General features: G+C 42.5%; 1 protein-coding gene and 1 non-coding gene across 9 annotated transcripts in view; both read right to left on the reverse strand.

Annotated features, from left to right (window-relative positions):
* The window catches only part of TESPA1 (thymocyte expressed, positive selection associated 1), a 138,125-nt gene extending 124,220 nt beyond the window's left edge, over positions 1-13,905 (reverse strand). For 3 of the 8 annotated variants that reach the window (XM_047786834.1, XM_047786835.1, XM_047786836.1), the window contains exons 1-2: positions 3,635-5,756; positions 2,849-2,891 (exon numbers count right to left, since the gene is read on the reverse strand). In XM_047786834.1, the coding sequence (XP_047642790.1) occupies positions 2,849-2,891; positions 3,635-3,797 (206 nt within the window). In that variant the 5' untranslated portion in view covers positions 3,798-5,756. Of the gene's footprint in view, positions 1-2,848; positions 2,892-3,634; positions 5,981-11,472; positions 11,530-13,724 lie in introns of those variants that run through there. The other 5 variants (XM_047786831.1, XM_047786833.1, XM_047786830.1 and 2 more) reach the window with 5 other exon arrangements.
* Positions 4,217-4,323, reverse strand: LOC125131859 (U6 spliceosomal RNA). Its single transcript, XR_007136041.1, has one exon. It is a non-coding gene; the product is annotated as a U6 spliceosomal RNA (small nuclear RNA).
* Positions 13,906-16,904: the final 2,999 nt, after the last annotated feature.

The following is a 16,904-nucleotide window of genomic DNA, read 5'->3' on the forward strand; positions in this document are numbered from 1 at the left end:
CTAGACCACAACAAACAGGTAAGACAGGTGGTCCAGAGGCTTTTGAGTATTGTTAACTGGGCCTAGTCCAGTAATAGCATATTGTGTGGCCTATCAATGCATGAAATCCTTGCCTGACCTGGGAATAAGTATTTCTAGTGCCACGGGACAAATTGGTCACGAAATGTGTCCCAAACTGTGGTGAAAAGTAAGACTGAAAGGGAAGGGACTGTAAAATAAAGAATGTTCTCTACCATCCAGTTCTATAAGAATCCAGTCATTAGCCACTGCAGTCATTGACCTGCATACACCCTGAAAGGATATCAGGGCAAAGATCAGAATGAGGCACCTGGTGCAATGGGAAAACTGACAGAACTGGCCTTCGAACAGTTAGATATTTTTAGGAGAAATCTTACTTCTGTTCCTTCCTAACTTTCTTCCTTCCTAGAGGGAACCACCATCCTAAAGTTGAGCGATATCACATCTGGACTTTTCTGATAAATAAAATGATGCAGATAGACACTGCCAGATATACAGATAGACTTATTTTGTGAACTTTTAAAGAAGCATGAAGCCCATCCTTTATAAACCCCATGTAGGGAGCAACATTTGCCACCCCAAAATGTCTGTGGCACGTGGATTATTTCAAGCAGAAAACAACCAAGGCTCAAAAGACTTAGGAAGAAACTTTGACCTTCCCTCTCAGCTGCCTAAAGAGTTTGAATAGAGGGCTATCCCTAGAGATATTTGCAAAGAATACGAACTAGGTGCGGTGGGGGAACTTCTAGAGATCAAAGTCCACTCAGTATCCCATTGTCTTGACAGGGTCCAGTAATTATTTGTTTACCAAACATTTGCTTTTCCATCTCCCTGTGAATTGCCTTCCTCCCCTTCAAAGTCCCAAAGCAGTACCTTAAAGAGTATCTTTTGTCTTTAGCTGAAGATGGTACTTAAAGCTAAGGTTTCCCCATTTTGGTGAGTACATGGGAGCACACACTTCTCCTGGGTGCTCCCATGTATGCATAATATTAAACTTTTATTTGATTTTCTCCTGTTAATTTGTCTCCTGTCAATTTAATTCTCACAGCAGCCCGAAGAACTCAGAAGGTAGAGAAAAATTTCTTCCTCCCTGGCACTTACCACTCCCATATTACCACAGAGCATAAATCTCTTGTACACATATCATCTAAATTTTACAAGAAACGTTTGAAACTTTATTATTCTAGTTCTTCACTTTATAGCAGAGGAGCTTGAGACAGAGTTTTTAGTTGTTTGCTTGCAGTTGGTTACACAGCTAGCACAAGAGTTAGGCTCAAATCTTGGAGTTTTTCATTCACCAGACTATTTTTTCCATCACATATTTGGGTTTGGGGTCGATCTTTTGGAATATAGGTAGAGAAGGGAGCTCTAGAATTTACAGTCTTGTATTTCTGAGAATTTTTTCTTTTCAGCTAGAATGTAGTATGTTTGAGGTCAAGGAGTGTATTTTAAACTACTTGGCAGCCCTCTGGGCCATGTACACAATCAGACAGTTATCAAATACACAGTCAATAGTAATTGTTGACTTGAATTGATAAGGCTCAAGAGTAATTAAGGGGATAAAGACAGTCACTGAGCCCACTGGTTCTCCTGCACCTGCACCACATGGAAGTTCCTGGGCCAGTGATTGAATCTGAGCTGCAACTGCGACCTATGATCGCAGCTGAGGCAATGCCTGGATCCTTCAACCCACTGCGCTGGGCCAGGGATTGAACCCACACCTCCTCTGTAGCAACCCGAGATGCTGCAGTTGGATTCTTCACCCACTGCACCACATGCATTCCTGGGGACGCATTTGAAATCCTAGGACAATTCTCACACACCTAAAGCTGCAAACATTTCTATTACCACCATCCCTTCACTTCTCTATATTTTGATTACCCTTGACTTTGAAGTCAATGAATTCTGAACCAGATTAGGACAATAGGACAATATGGTTTGTAAAAAACAAAAATACAAAATAAATCCTTCCTTGCATTACTTTCCAGGGCAGTGTTAAAAGAAACAACCTTGGATTAAGCAGTGCTATTTATTTCCTACCAAATAAGCCAGGGTGGGTTTATTTCTTTGTTAATAAATGAGTTCAGATTAAAGGCTATATAAAGCTTGAAACACTTCTGGAGGGGAAGTAAGGAGCCAGGAGCCGGGCAGGAGTTATAAGTTCTGAGAATTCATTATCACACAAATGATCATACTTAAGTAGGTCACAGAAGCTTTCCTTCTGTGTCTGGGTAGATTGAGCCAAAAATGGTATAGGCTGATGGGCTGTGGAGTCTCAGATTTTAAAGTGTTTCTCAGGGAAGAGCCACTATATTTTGCCTTGAAGTTCCTTGTTCACCTCGTCTGTGAATGAGTGGAAGCAAACCCTTAGCCCCCCTTCCTGTGTTCTGCAGTAGAAATAAACAACATAATGATTCATAATGATGAACGACTTCGGTCATAAGAACAGTTAGGCTTCTAACTCCTCTTTTGTTACATAGGGTAAGACTCTAGTCTGAAGGGCAGAGCAAGGGAGCAAGGATCTGGAATTTAGCCCACCCATTCCCCATGGCTGCCTATTTCCATCCTTCTTGGTTTTAGACCAGATCTAGCCTATGTTTCCAGACCTTGACCCTAACTTAGCCTCAGCCCAACGATGCACTTGAGTCACAGCTCCAAGCCTCCCACTCACCCGAATCCTTACAATCCCCTTCCCCTCATTTCAACCTCACTTCTAATCACTAAGCCCAATTCAAATTCATGTCCCTGTCTCTGAGTTCCCAAGAGTCAGTGCCTATTGGCACATCCAACCATCAACCACCTTCAGGCCCGGGGCCTCACCAGCACTCACCCACAATCCTGCAGCCAGCCTTCAATCTTGTTGACTGGATTCCCTAGAAAAGTCAGACAGCAGATCACTGCGGGACCTGAAGGAAATCAGACTTCCTCCCTGAAACTCACACCACTCCACAAGCTTATCCTTAAAATAGCGGATATATCATCTTTCTTTGCCTCCCTGCCCCCTTCCTCCCTAAAACTTGGAAAATGCCCCGCGATTTAGAAACAGGGGTGGCTCCTTCTCTTAAAAAAAGACAGAGAGAGGAAAAAAAACCACAATTTTGCTTTTGTGCTTTTTTCGTTTCCTACACAATAAGCAAGGATTGGTTTATTTACATAAGATTTATTTTTAAATTTATTTTTTAATTTTTCAATCTCATGTCTATAGTCCCATAAGAGGTTGAAAGAAGCTCTGAGAGGCATGTGGAAAAGGTACTGTTACTATTTCAGGTACTAATACTTCAATTAAACAAGAATGTCCTAGAGGGGTGAGTGACTGGCCAAGATGACATCACACAGCTGAGCCGCAGTGAGTCCAGACACCCAGACGGAGCGTAATCTTGTTACACAGACAAAACAAAACATACCAACCATTCATAGATGCAGAGGTGTGCTTCTTCCTTTTTCTTAATCTTATGCCGTCTCTCACATAACTCATATCTTACATTACTTGTCTTCCTTCAAGCTCACTGAAACCAGGTAAAACAAGCCTCAACCTGGCACCTGCTGCCCACACTGCAGACCTGGGCATCTGACACATTTTCCTACTACCAGACAAGGTCTGTTTGATGCCTCTTACCTTCCTGGAAAACATCATCAGGGCTGGAAGGCTCAGGATCCGGGACGTCCTGCAGAGCAGCGGCCGCCTCCTCTTCCAGGACCTGGGTCTGCCAGTGCCTGCTCTGACGCAGCCAGGCCCGACGTTTCTCCCAGGATGTGGGGCTCAGCACAGAGCCCTCCATGGCCTTGGCTCAGACTTCACGGCCGCCCACTGCAGGGATACTGTCCTGAGAGTTGGAACACAGTGATCCTTCTGCATCCTCTGTTCAGAAGCCACCACTCCCAGGGCTGCCCTGCATCTTCCCAGCTGCGCAAAAGGAGCATAACCCCTCTGGCCAGGAAGAGGGAGGAAACATCTGGCTTCTCCTTTGTCTTCCAAAAGAAGAGATGCTCTGAACAATCTAAATACCAGGGCAAATCTTTCAAATCCAGAAACTTCAAACATGTCAAGTGATTTAAGGGACATTGGGAAAGTACTTTCGACTTACAGAATTGCTACTTCTCGTGATCGATGAAATGCTATATTAGTAAACATTTTCCTTAATCTGTAAGAATTCTGTCTCCCAGGATTTTCCCTTGAACTTAAAAAAAAAATATATTTTAAAATATGGAATGCTTCATGAATTTGTGTGTCATCCTTGCCCAGGGAACCATGCTAACATTCTCTGCATCTTCCAGTTTTGGTATGTGTGCTGCTGAAGCGGGTACAAAATTAAAAAATCTTTAACTTTGCAATTTGTAAATTTCAGACAGTTGATCCTTATAAAGGCATATGAAGACATCTCAGATCTCAAAGGTTAAACCAATTTTCTACGGTCTCATAACTAGGATGTCACCCTAACTACAGTCATTCTGGGCTTGTTTTGTTTCCTGTTTAATATATTAGGGGTTCACATAGGATTTCTCTGGGGTGGGTGGGTGGGGGAATCCCACAATAAAACAACAAGACACTGCCTGAAGCAATTAGCAGTTACCACCCTCAGGATCATCACTTTCTAATGTGTCAGGTTGGGTTTCTCCATTGCTCTCAGTTAATTCCTCAGTTCCCCAATGTGCTAATATTCCATTTCCCACGGTCTAATCAACACCTCTGTATTCTTCCAAAAGATACATTCTGATGGCACGACCACTTATTCAAAATGGAAGACAGAGGGGATGAATCATTCAATTGTCCAGCTGGAGCTTCCAAAGACTTGAGGCTAATGGGCAATCATTGGCTTATATTCCATCCCCCTGTCTCTTGCCCACTGGCCATACTCCCAACCTGCTGCAGTGAACAGGTGCAGGTGGGGCCAGCCCTCATCCCTCTCTTATCCCTTGATTCCTTGGAGCTGCTGTAAATGCTATATCCGTGTAGCTACACCTTTAACTGATGGAGTAAGGAAAAATAAAATGAAAAAAAATTAGTAAGAATGCCAGTTTCCAGAGACTTCTGCTTTTCAAACACTTAAAAACAAAATCATCAGGGAAGCATTCAACAATGCAGGCACTAAAATAGCTATTTTGGAAAAGAACATCCTGAACATAAAATGCATTCCTAGCGCCATAAAGTTGTTTTGGATGCCTTTGCTTGTTACAGACAAAACATATCCAGAGGAAAATAGTACATAATTACTGCTGTCTGACCTAAATTCTTTTACTTCAGGTCCAGTCTAAGTCATGTTTTCTTTCTCGGAGGGAGAGATAGTAGTTGGCACTATGAAATTTATTAACCCTGGGCACCTGGCCCTTTGTCCACTGCCTGTGCCTATGAGGGGAAATTAACTGATTGAATTAAGCCTGTGACACAGAGTGAAGCCACAAAGAGGGGTAACAGAGAGAATTTGTTGTCCTTTGGTCAGAGCTGTTGCGATGAAATGAAGATGAAACCGCCCCTAAAGACTTCTGAAAAAGAGTCTAAAAAACTTTGTTAGATTGCATTTATTAGCCCTGCACCTCCAAAATATTTAATATTTAACAGCCCGGGGAAGAAAATGTCAAAGGCCGACTTGCCAATTGTCTTTAATTTCTGGAGAAAATGGACCTAAATCACAGGAAATCTTCAGTGCACAAGAAGAACTTTTTTGGTGATTAGGGGAATTTGAAAGGAAGTCAGGAAAGTAGGCGGGGAGGGAGGAAAAAGAGAAGGAAGGAACGGAGGAAGGAAGAGAGGGAGGGAGGAAGGAAAGAAAGAAAGAAAGGAAGAAAGGAAGAAAGGAAGGAAGGAAGGATGGATGAAACATCCGATTCCCACACTTTACTCTGCTCCTTGCTAAAGGTATAACCTTGGAAAATTCAATCCCTTTCTCTGGGCTCATTTCCTCAACAAAAACGTTAAAGCTGGAGTTCCCATCATGGCGCAGTGGAAACGAATCTGACTAGGAACCATGAGGTTGCGGGTCCGATCCCTGGCCTTGCTCAGCGGGTTAAGGATCCAGCATTGCTGGGAGCTGTGGTGTAGGTTGCAGACATGGCTTGGATCTGACGTTGCTGTGACTGTGGTGTAGGCTGGCAGCTGTAGCTCTGATTAGACCCCTAGCCTGGGAACCTCCACATGCCCTGGGTGCGGCCCTAAAAAGCAAAAAACAAAAAAGAAAACATTAAAGCCTAGCACAGTGCCAAGAATCCCCTGAGATGAGTGATGAAGGTTTCTACTTGGGCTTCAACATCCTCTGTGATGGGAATCTATCCTCCTACATCTGTGAATAGAAATCATACTCTCATAGGCTAATTTCCCCTCTACTCCCTGAAAATGCTTATTACACTCTTATCTTAAGCTTTTTCTCATGTTCTCCCCTCTCCCTCTTCCTTTCCCTCAGCCTGTGGCACATTTAATCTTCAAAGCCCAACTCTTAGCTATTTTATCTGTGAGGCCAGGCCTGGCTTCCACAGCCTCTAGAGAGTAGTCACCTTCACCAAGTTCCTTCCCTGCTTGATTTGCTTCTTCATTGTTCTTATCACTAACATATTTTATTTTATTTGTTAATCTAATTTATGGCTTACTCTTCTGATTAATCAGGACAGAGATTTTTTGGTCCTGGTAGTTCACTGCTGTGTTCCTGATGCCTAAAACAGAATCTATCTGATTTTCCCCATCTCTGCCACTCTTGGATTAGAGAGATCAGTTCATGAGGCGTTACCTGAGAACAGTATAAATACAGCAATATTCTGAGGCAGGGAGAAATAGAATTGTCTGGTTACTGGTAACAGAAGGAAGCTGTGTTGCTGGGAGATAAAAGTGGGTGTTCTTTCTGGGAATCGAGAGGAAGTGGCAAATGATTATCAGACAAGCACATCAGCAGCGAGAGTGTTAGAAAGAATTGAAGGATGTATGTACACAGCTATCAGGATGGCATCTTTGAAGGCCTTGAGGGACCTTGTGATATAGAGAAGGGCGTGGAGATATTTCCTCCAAACAAGTCATCCACAAACATACGCCTATACGTGCAATGGAGTTTGGTGCGGTGAAAAGAGCACGGACTGGGAAACAGGAGACTGGGGCTTTCCTCCAATTAATTGACTTTTGGCAAGTTGATTCGATTTTCTGTTTGGGTATTGATTTCATCCTCTAGGAAATGAACTGGTGGGACTCAATGTGGTAGAAGTGTGCCTCAGATACCAAGGCTTATGCATTTATTCTAGTTGAGTTAGACATATTTGTAGGAATAATACCTGTGGAAAAAATGCATTTGTGTAGTTTTTCCCATAAGAATTAGGGCATGGCCAGTGGCCTCTGGAGTTACTTCCCATTTAACAAATTTCCTTTCAAATTAACACTGACTTTTGGGGTTCCTGGACCTCCAGCTTACCATGACCCCATGGTGAGAAGGAGCCCTAGGAGTGAGAGTCAGTCAGGAGAGCTCACTGATGCCCCCCATCCCCCCCCCCCCCCAGCATTTCTTGAACTTTTTGCTTCTTTGCTTTAACTTATAGAGTTTCTTCCACCTTCATCTCTACTCAAACAAATTCCATCTACCCTTTGAAGGCCTCCTCCAGCCGTCTCCTTTCGCTTACCCAACTCTAGCACCTAGCACCCTCCTTATACCACCTTTGACAAGATGTAAGTGGCTACCTTTCCTGCATCCACCATTGCAGGTAACCTCTCCCCTAAACCTTACCTTACAGTACCTTGCAACAGAAAGGGCTCAGGTAGATACTGTGCCTGCAGAGGACCAAGTATCACACTAGTGCTGAAAAATTATCTTCATCTAGCGTGTGTCACAGGACAGGGGCTCCTGACCTACCACAGGGTCTCGAATCCTAATGATAATATTTTGTATTGCTTGCAGTGAAGAGGAAAAAGGCTTGGGGCCTAGTCATGTCCACACTTTGCTGATAGAAAACAGGTCCACACAAGTCTCACTGAATTTTATAAGCTGAAATTATCAAATTCTCTTAAAACATATTTTCCAAAACTTTCCACTGCAAAGTTTCTTTTTTTCTTCTTTTTCTTTTTAAAGCCACACCTACGGCATATAGAAATTCCTAGGCCAGGGGTAAAATTGGAACTGCAGCTGCCAGCCTATGCCACAGCCACAGCCTTGTGGCAACGCTGGATCCTCAACCCATGGAGTGAGGTCAGGGATTGAACTTGCATCCTCAGGGATACTAGTCAGGTTCTTAATCCACTGAGCCACAACAGGAACTCCCAAATTTTTATTCTTTGGTCAAAAGTTCCTTCTGAAATCTGAGTACCATCTTTCTGGATGTTGATTTATATTATAATATTATATTTAATCTCTACTCTGTGAGGATGGAAGCCTGATGCCTTCTGATTGATTCTCTCTGACACTCCCACTAAACACACCCCTCTCAAATACCACACTGGTTCTATTACTACTTGCCCGAATCACCCAAAGCCTTATCTTCCCCCTCTGCTATCATTTTCAGTCCTTAGTCCTTTCTGCCCTACATTTCTCTAAAGGTTTACTCCCCAAATATTTCTTCACAATCTGTCGAGTGTTCTGGAATCTGACTACAACCAAGTAGAGCAGGAGAGCATTCTCCTTGTTCCGAGGATGTTTCAGTAAAAAGAAGAAATTGGGGCAGACAGGACTGAAGTTAACAAGAGGGATCACTCTTAGTGGTTTAAGATTAGGGAGTAGTTTAAGAGCTTTGAAATGAGTATCTTCCAACAAAAGTCCTCATCAGAAGCAGTAACTTTAGAAGCAGAGAAAACCTTGTGGGTGTGTTCTTCTTACTCCACTGAGAGCGTCACTACTTCCATCTCTGTTTTGTAAGAGAGATGGCGTTAGAGATTCACTACCTATTACCACGGGCAAGTCAAAGCAGCGGGTATTCAGAATAACGGAGATGTATAGAGTTCCTTGTATTTCTCCATAAAACCCTTCAAACAAACTACTTTGCTTAATCCCAACAATCTCCTCTGAGCTAAATATTGTTATCTGAAGCTCACTGAGAGATATGTGACTAGTCCTCGCCCGGCTAATCATATATTTAGGATTTTTGGTACTGAGATTTAAACTCAGACTGGTCTGACTCTAATTTCCACTAACAATAGAATCAGAAAATAATCTAAGATCACCATCCAGGTGTCAGCAGTAAATGCAATTTATTTAAAAATTTTTTTCTTTTTCTTTTTTTTTTTTTAGGGCTGCACCTGCGGCATATGGAAGCTGCCAGGCTAGTTGTTCAATTGGCGCTGCAGCTGCCAGCAGCAATGTAGGATGTGAGCGTGTCTGTGACATACACCACAGTTCATGGCAACGCCAGATCCTTAACCCACTGAGCGAGGCCAGGTGTTAAACCCACATTCTCATGGATACTAGGTGGGTTCTTAATCTCCTGAGCCACAAGGGGAACTCCAGTAAATGTAATTTAATATAAAGGGAAGGAGAAACTATTTTAGTAAATTCTCTGTTTCACTTGCTACATAAACTCTCCATTTTGTAGCCTAACATAGGAGAGGCTGATAACCCAGAAGTAATATATACTTGACTTTGTGACAATCTTGGGAAGGGAAGCGTTGCTTTGTCTGATTATTGGCATAGTTTTCCTTGTTGACCCAAACCAGGTGGTTATGAAGCAATTTTGCCTTCACAGGATGGTGGACTGGTTTAGCAGCAAGGGTCCAACTAGGTTCTAGTTCAGAGGAGCGAGGCTGCCTGGAATGTCACATTCCTTGTAGATTGCTGTGGCATTTAGACCATTCAGGAGTGGGTATGGTGCAGCACAGGCAAAGCAGAGGAGACAGCAGTCAGAGTCTGTTGACTGGGCCCTTCAAGTTCATGGCTAGTATGGCACTGAGTTTTTGGTGCCAGCCCAGGGAATCTTATGGGAAGAGCTGGGATAGCTGAGTTAGTGATGGGCATTCAGAGGGCCTGGAGCAACGAATTTATCATAATTTGAAATGGACCTATTTTAACATGTTAACAACCACTATGGACCTACCAATCTAAATCTGCCAAATATCAGCTCTACCTACAGATATCTAGCCATGGGGGTATTTTGTTTTGTTTTGTTTTTAAAATTATTTTGCTTTTTTAGGGCTGTACCCACGGCATGTGGAGGTTCCCAGGCTAAGGGTCTAATAGGAGCTATAGCTGCTGGCCTATACCACAGTCACAGCAACGCAGGATCCTAGCCATGTCTGCGACCTACACCACGGCCCACAGCAATGCCAGATCCTTAACCCACTGAGCAAGACCAGGGATCGAACTCACAACCTCAAGGTTCCTAGTCGGATTCGTTTCAGCTGTGCCACAATTTTATGGGGGTATTTTTAAGGGGCCTAGAAAGGATGGTCAACCCTTGAGAAGGAAAACTAGAAAAAGTGTGGGCTGTGGAGGCAGAGTAAGCCTTGTTTGAAATCACGGTTCTGTCTACTGACTGCATATGTGTCCTTACCCCCTCCAAACCTAAGTTTCCTCATATGTAAAACAGAGAATGTGCCAAACTTGTTGGGTTACTGGGGTTTAAAATTAGAGAATGTATATTAAGTCCCTGATTTATGAAGGAGGTGCTTAATAAATACAATTATTGTCATTATTAATTTTCCCTCAATCGAAACTGTTCACTAAAGTCGGAACATTTTCAGGCCTGAGGAAAGAAGGAAGAAGAAGGAATGAGCAGCCGGGTATAGAAGTGTATGTCAAATCCAGATGGTGAAAGAAGGATGATGTTGTTAAGAAGAGATGAAAAGTAAGCAGTGACTAGGTCTCCTTTGTTCTTATTTTATGCCCAAAGGGGTCAGAGAGATCATCTAACCCTGATCACTTATTCTGCAGTTAAGGAAACTGAAAGAGAGAAAGAGGAGAGAGAGGGCGAGAGAGAGGGCGAGAGACAGTGGGGCTTATCTGAAGTCACATAGAATACTGTTATCAAGGGGACACACACAGGTTCTGAGTCCGAGGTGTGTGCTTTCTTTCTTTACACCACACAGCCTTCCTCCTCCACTCTTGGTTTCTAAGACCTCGTGCCTGGTTTTTCTTTTACATTCTGGGCCTCCTCTTTGGACCTGTATCAGGAAGACCTCTCTTCTCTTCTGTCCGTATTGTGCCTACACCCCAAGCAGTGCCTATGAATTGGGACTGAATGAAAACAAGTGTGGGAGGAGAGAAAAAGGAAACGGAGTTTCCATGATGGGGCCCATAAGACCTTCCGAAACTTAGGCACCTTATCCGCATTCACAGCCAAGACAGACATCACTACCATTGCAAAGGGTTGTGGGAAATCCCAGGGCAGCCAGTTTCTCAGTGTGCGGACAGGACAAAGTTCACCTCAAGCCAGGCTGACTGTCCCCCGCCCCCCATTCTCCATATCCCCAACCCCTGCCACAGGCTCTCACATTCCTTCACAGATAGGACTAACCCTCTTCTATGACGTTGCCATTTGGAAGGTCATCTGAACCAAAATTACCTTGAGCAGAGTATTTTTGCATTCTGAGACTTCTGTGGTCTAAGGAAGCAGTTCAATCTATTTGAGGAGAAAGAGGGATGCTATTTGATAAATAATACCAAGAAAAACGCTCATTCAATTTTACAACTCTTTTCCCTCTTTTTTCTTCCCCTCTCTCCCATAAATAAGTTTAGCTGAGCAAATCCTGAAAGACCATCTTCAGCCTTTTTTTCTCTCCTTCTCTTTCTTCCTTCCACTTCCACCATGAGGATGAGTTTTACGGAAGGCTTGTAAACTCCTACAGGAAATGTTAAAGTTGCACATTTGAAAAAAAGGAATTCTGTGCTCTTGGTGTTGGGAGACTTAGAGTCTTTCATCTGGATGGGCTATCAAGGCATCAAAAATATGAGACATCAGTTCATTAGGACTGGTTTACAGGTGGTTCAGTCTAGCAACAAGAGTGAGAATGAGCAGATTTCTCCATTATTGAGCTAGTTCTATGAATTCCTATTTTGAATTCTTCAGTCCTATTTTTTTTTTTTTTTTTGTAAAGAAGCTCTGTCTCTCATGTACTCATGTTTATTCTTCCCACTTTTTCTTTTACAAGAACCCTCTCTTCTCCTGCCTAAAATCTGTGTTTAAAGTCTTTTTGCATTAGACCTGGTGGGTGGGGGTGGGTAGGGCACACTAGACTGGGCACGGGAAGGCCCGCTTTGATCTTGTCCTTTAGGTGGAAAACAGAACAGTTGGCAGTTATCAAGTGCAGATAGACGTCTGATATTTTTCTCTTGCTGTATGAATCATGATCTGGGCTGGGACCAAACCTCCTCTCTATTATCTAATAAAATATGAATCATAAAACTTGAACGAAAAATGATGGTGTTGAGAGTCTCCAGCCACTACATCAAGCTCAATCACAGGTCTCCACCTACATTTCAGGGGACCAAAGGAGTTATGAGAAAGTGTTATTAGTATGGTGGTAAAGAGTTTCTAAACTCCTTGAGCTGTCTGTGAACAAGAAATCATTTGTTAGATCTCTTTCTAGCCCTCTTGTGATAGCTTCGGCTCGTCATCTCATAATATTCTCGGTAGCATAGAGAATCAGCCTGACTTACCCTCTTCTTAATAATGTTTCAAGTTACAGGGAAATTACACCAGATCTTGAGCTCTAATCAGTCAAGCCTAATAAATGAAGCCTGGACACACGAGTTGAAAGCCCACAACCTCCAGCCTCCTATCCTCGGCGCTGCCATGTACTGTCTAGAAGGTTCCCTTACCTTTCTCTTCAGGGCCATTTGTGGTAGCTGGAGTCACTGGGTATCTCTTTTGAAACCTGTCAAGGTCTTATCGAAGCCCTTTTGTGGGGCTCTTTCATCTTGTCGTTGTTCTGCACCAGGCACCCACCTTAACCCCTCCACCCCCTGGTGGGTTCAGTACCAACAAGGGCATGGGAAAACCCCAGGGTAGAGGATCTTTCCACTCCTCTACCTTCCCCCGAACTCATGCAGGTGGTGACATTCAGCTGACACAAGGTGTGCTGGAGGAAGAGACCCCATCCCCCCTCAGGATTACATAGGTCATGAAGTGGTCAATGCATCCATCTCCCCATCTCTGAGACGGACAACTTGAAACCAACATGGCAGGTGGTTAGTCATCTCATGCCTTCCAGTTAATATGACCTGGTGTTGTCCAATTGTATAATTTCTCGCTCCCCTCTACCCTCCAGTTTCTACAGCTATAGTTTAATCCCCTCAATAACTTCCTTCTACAGCTTCTGAAGAAAGTGGTGAGATCCACAAGAAGCAAAATTGCTTTAGGCTGGGTATTCCCGAGAGTCAGAGCTATGGATGCTAGAATAGGACCCGGATGAAGCTAAGAAAACCTTTCTCCTAGAGAGCTTTTCAAAGTGAGAATTAGATTAGATTGAAATTACAGTGAAAGCGAGGACAGCAGGACAGAGAGAGTTAACTTCTCAGGTGAGAGATGTGAAAAATTCCTAAATATTAACTCAGGTTAGCAAAGGAACTCATGTTTTCCAACCCTAGAAAGAGTACCTCTCTGATAATAGGAAGGGAAATAAAAGGTAACGAGACCTCCTTGTCTCAAGAGGCACAGTGAGAAGTTTTTTAAGGTTGAAGCCAGGGATGTGGAAGCTGTTTCTTGATTTTTCCCTTTTCTTTGCAGCCTGATTTTTCTCTGCCTTGTTTCCTCCTATCTTCCAGCACCATCCTGAATCAATATAGTCTTAAAACTGAGGTGGAAGTTCTACTCACCTGTCCGCTGGTAGAGAGCTGAGTTAGAGGCAAAGCAGTTATCAAAGCTGGGCCAAGCCCTTCCTGAGTATCGGGCTGGAGGGGAGGACAGTGAGAAAGTATCATATTGCATATTGTACCTTTCTCTCTGTCTTCATTAAACTGCTGCTGCCAGCTTGAAAGGGGAAACGGAAATGAGAAAACACACACACACACACACACACACACACACACACACACACACACACACACGTACAGTCTCCGCCTCCCACCCAGCCACATCCTCTGCTCTTTCGCTCAGAAGCCTGACTGAAGAACAAAATAGCCGAAGTGCCCAGAGCTCACCACCAGGAAGCCCTTCCCGTCAGAGAGCTGCCTTGGCCTTTCAGATCTTTTCCTATTAAGGGGAAGGTACAGCTCATTTAAGGATGTGTATATAGGGAGGTCTTCTAACCATATAATTGCCTCAAATAATCCCACTGCCGTACATAAAACTCTGTCCCAGAAAGAGAAGTGTCTAAAAATGGTAACACTCTCTCCTGAAAAATATCTCACATTTATCTCAGAGAAGATGCTAACAGCCCCATCACACACTCGAGAGGGCTCAAAGCCAGAGTGGATCTGTTTTCATAACTCCTTCACACTCTGGTAAATTCCCCAGAAGCTTGTTTTCAAATACGGCACCATTGTAAGCAACTGTCTTCTCTGTGTTGACTTTCTTTAATGTTTTGTGTTTATGCTCAAACCAATGCCAAGATATTTCTCTTTTTAAATAAATGATTGCTTTCCCAAAGATTTTCAAAAATCTGTCATACCCTGGAGATGTCCTCAATGTATTGGCTTTTAGGTCCAAGAAGGCTTATTAGATGCTAGAATTTTTTTTTTCCCCATTCCTCTATCACCTTCACTCCTGACCAGCATTCAACATCCTCAATAATATCTCCTAACACTCTTTCTTTGTTTGGTGGTGCACCATTCAAGTTATCTCCTATCTCTCCTTCCTGGTCCTAATTCTATTCTCTTCCTTGTATCATTTACTCACGCATACTTATCACAATATTTTTGTACAAGACACACCTGTAATGTGCTAACTGTGACTGATTTTCACGTGTTTATTTTTTTCTTTCTATTTTATGGCTGTAACTACAGCTGGATCTCTTTTTACTTTGTTCTCAAATTCCATTTCCAACTGCCAATAGGACTACTTCATTGGATATTCGAAGTAGAGTTATAGTACCATGGAAAGAAGCCTAAATAAAATTTCTGCTCAGCAAGTTAAGTTTTCTAAACATCATTTTCTTCGAAGATAAATAGGAGTAAAATAATTTTCTGTCTGTCTGTCTCTCTAATACACACACACACACACACACACCATTCATTTACATGTAGGGATAAGAATGTCTATCACATTTTCCAGTACATAGTAGGTGCTAAATATATACTTTTTTGAGAAGTAACTCAAAATCAACAAGTAAAAAACCAAGCCTAGCACTCCCTTGGTCTCTTTAACACTATATATATATTTTTTCTGTACACATTAACTACAAAAACTAAATAATGGAACTCTTCAAATTAATTTTAAATTTCTGAAATTCATTATTTTCCTTCACAGTTATCTTCAACATATTGGGGACAGGGAGAGTGCCACCTCTACAGGGCATTTTAATTTTTAGAGTGATAGGAAGCTGCTCCTGCTATTTAGTGCCTGGGATATCAAATGACTTTGAAGGCACAGGACTATTCAGCATCAGGAATGACTGTCCCTGGCCAACATTGTGATAAAGACGTGTGGTTTCATGGTCAGAGTCAGATCCTGGCACCAGGTGGCTCTACAGTTCTGGAGACATTAATTAACCCCTCCAGACCTCAATGCCTAACTGCAAAACAAGGAGAATCTTCCTAAAGGAGTGGTTGTAAAGCTATAGGAAAAACAGGAAGCTGGAGCATTTAGTTCAGGGCTTAACTCATGGCAAATGCTCAACAAATTGTGGCTATTTTTAAGAGGCTCTTTAAGACCAAGTTCTCAATTCACCCAGCATTCTACATCCTTGTATCCATCAAAGGACCTTATTCATTAAAGAAGCCATTTCACAAATACGTTTCTTTTTGTTTGTTTGTTTTGGTTGTTGTTGTTGTTGTTTGCTTTTTACGGCTGCACCTATGTCATATGGAAGTTCCCAGGCTAGGGTCTGAATCGGAGCTGCAGCTGCCAGCCTACACCACAGCCACAGCAATGTGGGATCTGGACTGAGTCTGCAACCTACACTATAGCTCACAGCAACACCAGATCCTTAACCCACTGATCAAGGCCAGGGATCAAACCTGAATCCTCATGGATACTTGTTGGGTTCATTACCACTGAGCCACAACAGGAACTCCCAGACAGATTTCTAAGAATTATTTTTGTTAATTAAAAAAATTCTATGTATGTTTTTTTGTTTGTTTGTTTGTTTTTAAGACATGCTTTCTTCACAAGCAGTTGTTGAAAAATAGGATGAAGGTTATCCGATTCCCAGGAGGGCAAGGACACCCAGACTTCCTGTATGATGCTGGTCTTCTTCCATAATTGTACTGTTTCTCCCTCCCTCATCCACCCTTCCTCTGTCCTTTGATAACTTTAAGAGCCTGTATATCTTGGACATTGTGAAGTTCTCTGATCACACATTCCATAGCCTTGCAGAAAACATAACTGATTGTCTTTTTACTTTTAGATGCAGTTCAGAATTCCAGAAGATTTTTATGAGATTTTGATCTTTTTTTTTTTTTTTTCCTGGTTAAAAATAAAAGCCCTTAAACTAACCGAGATGTTGAGTTAGCTCTCTACTGCCCATGCGATTCAGCAGTTCAACGCCTTATCACATGGCCAGCTGGTTATTCTAGGGGGCCCTCCCTTACGCTTTTTGAATTTTAGTAAAAGCACTAAACAGTGAGTAAAAAAGCCATCGGACTTTAATACTAGCTACAGAACAGTTATTTAATTTCCTTGGATATCAGGTTCCTCTTCTGACAACTAGAGAAATATTTTCCAAGTCTCTCTTGATTCTAGAAATCTATAATATGTACACACATTGTTTTCTCTTCTCTCATGTAACTGTGCGGTTTCTTATGGAAAATGAAAATATTAAGTGACAGATCTTTGGTAAGAAGTCATTAGAAAGGTAAGAGAATTTGTTGGGCTGGGGGGAACTGTTGTCGGCTGCA

Source organism: Phacochoerus africanus, chromosome 7 (assembly GCF_016906955.1).
Source record: "Phacochoerus africanus isolate WHEZ1 chromosome 7, ROS_Pafr_v1, whole genome shotgun sequence".
Classification (NCBI taxonomy): domain Eukaryota; kingdom Metazoa; phylum Chordata; class Mammalia; order Artiodactyla; family Suidae; genus Phacochoerus; species Phacochoerus africanus.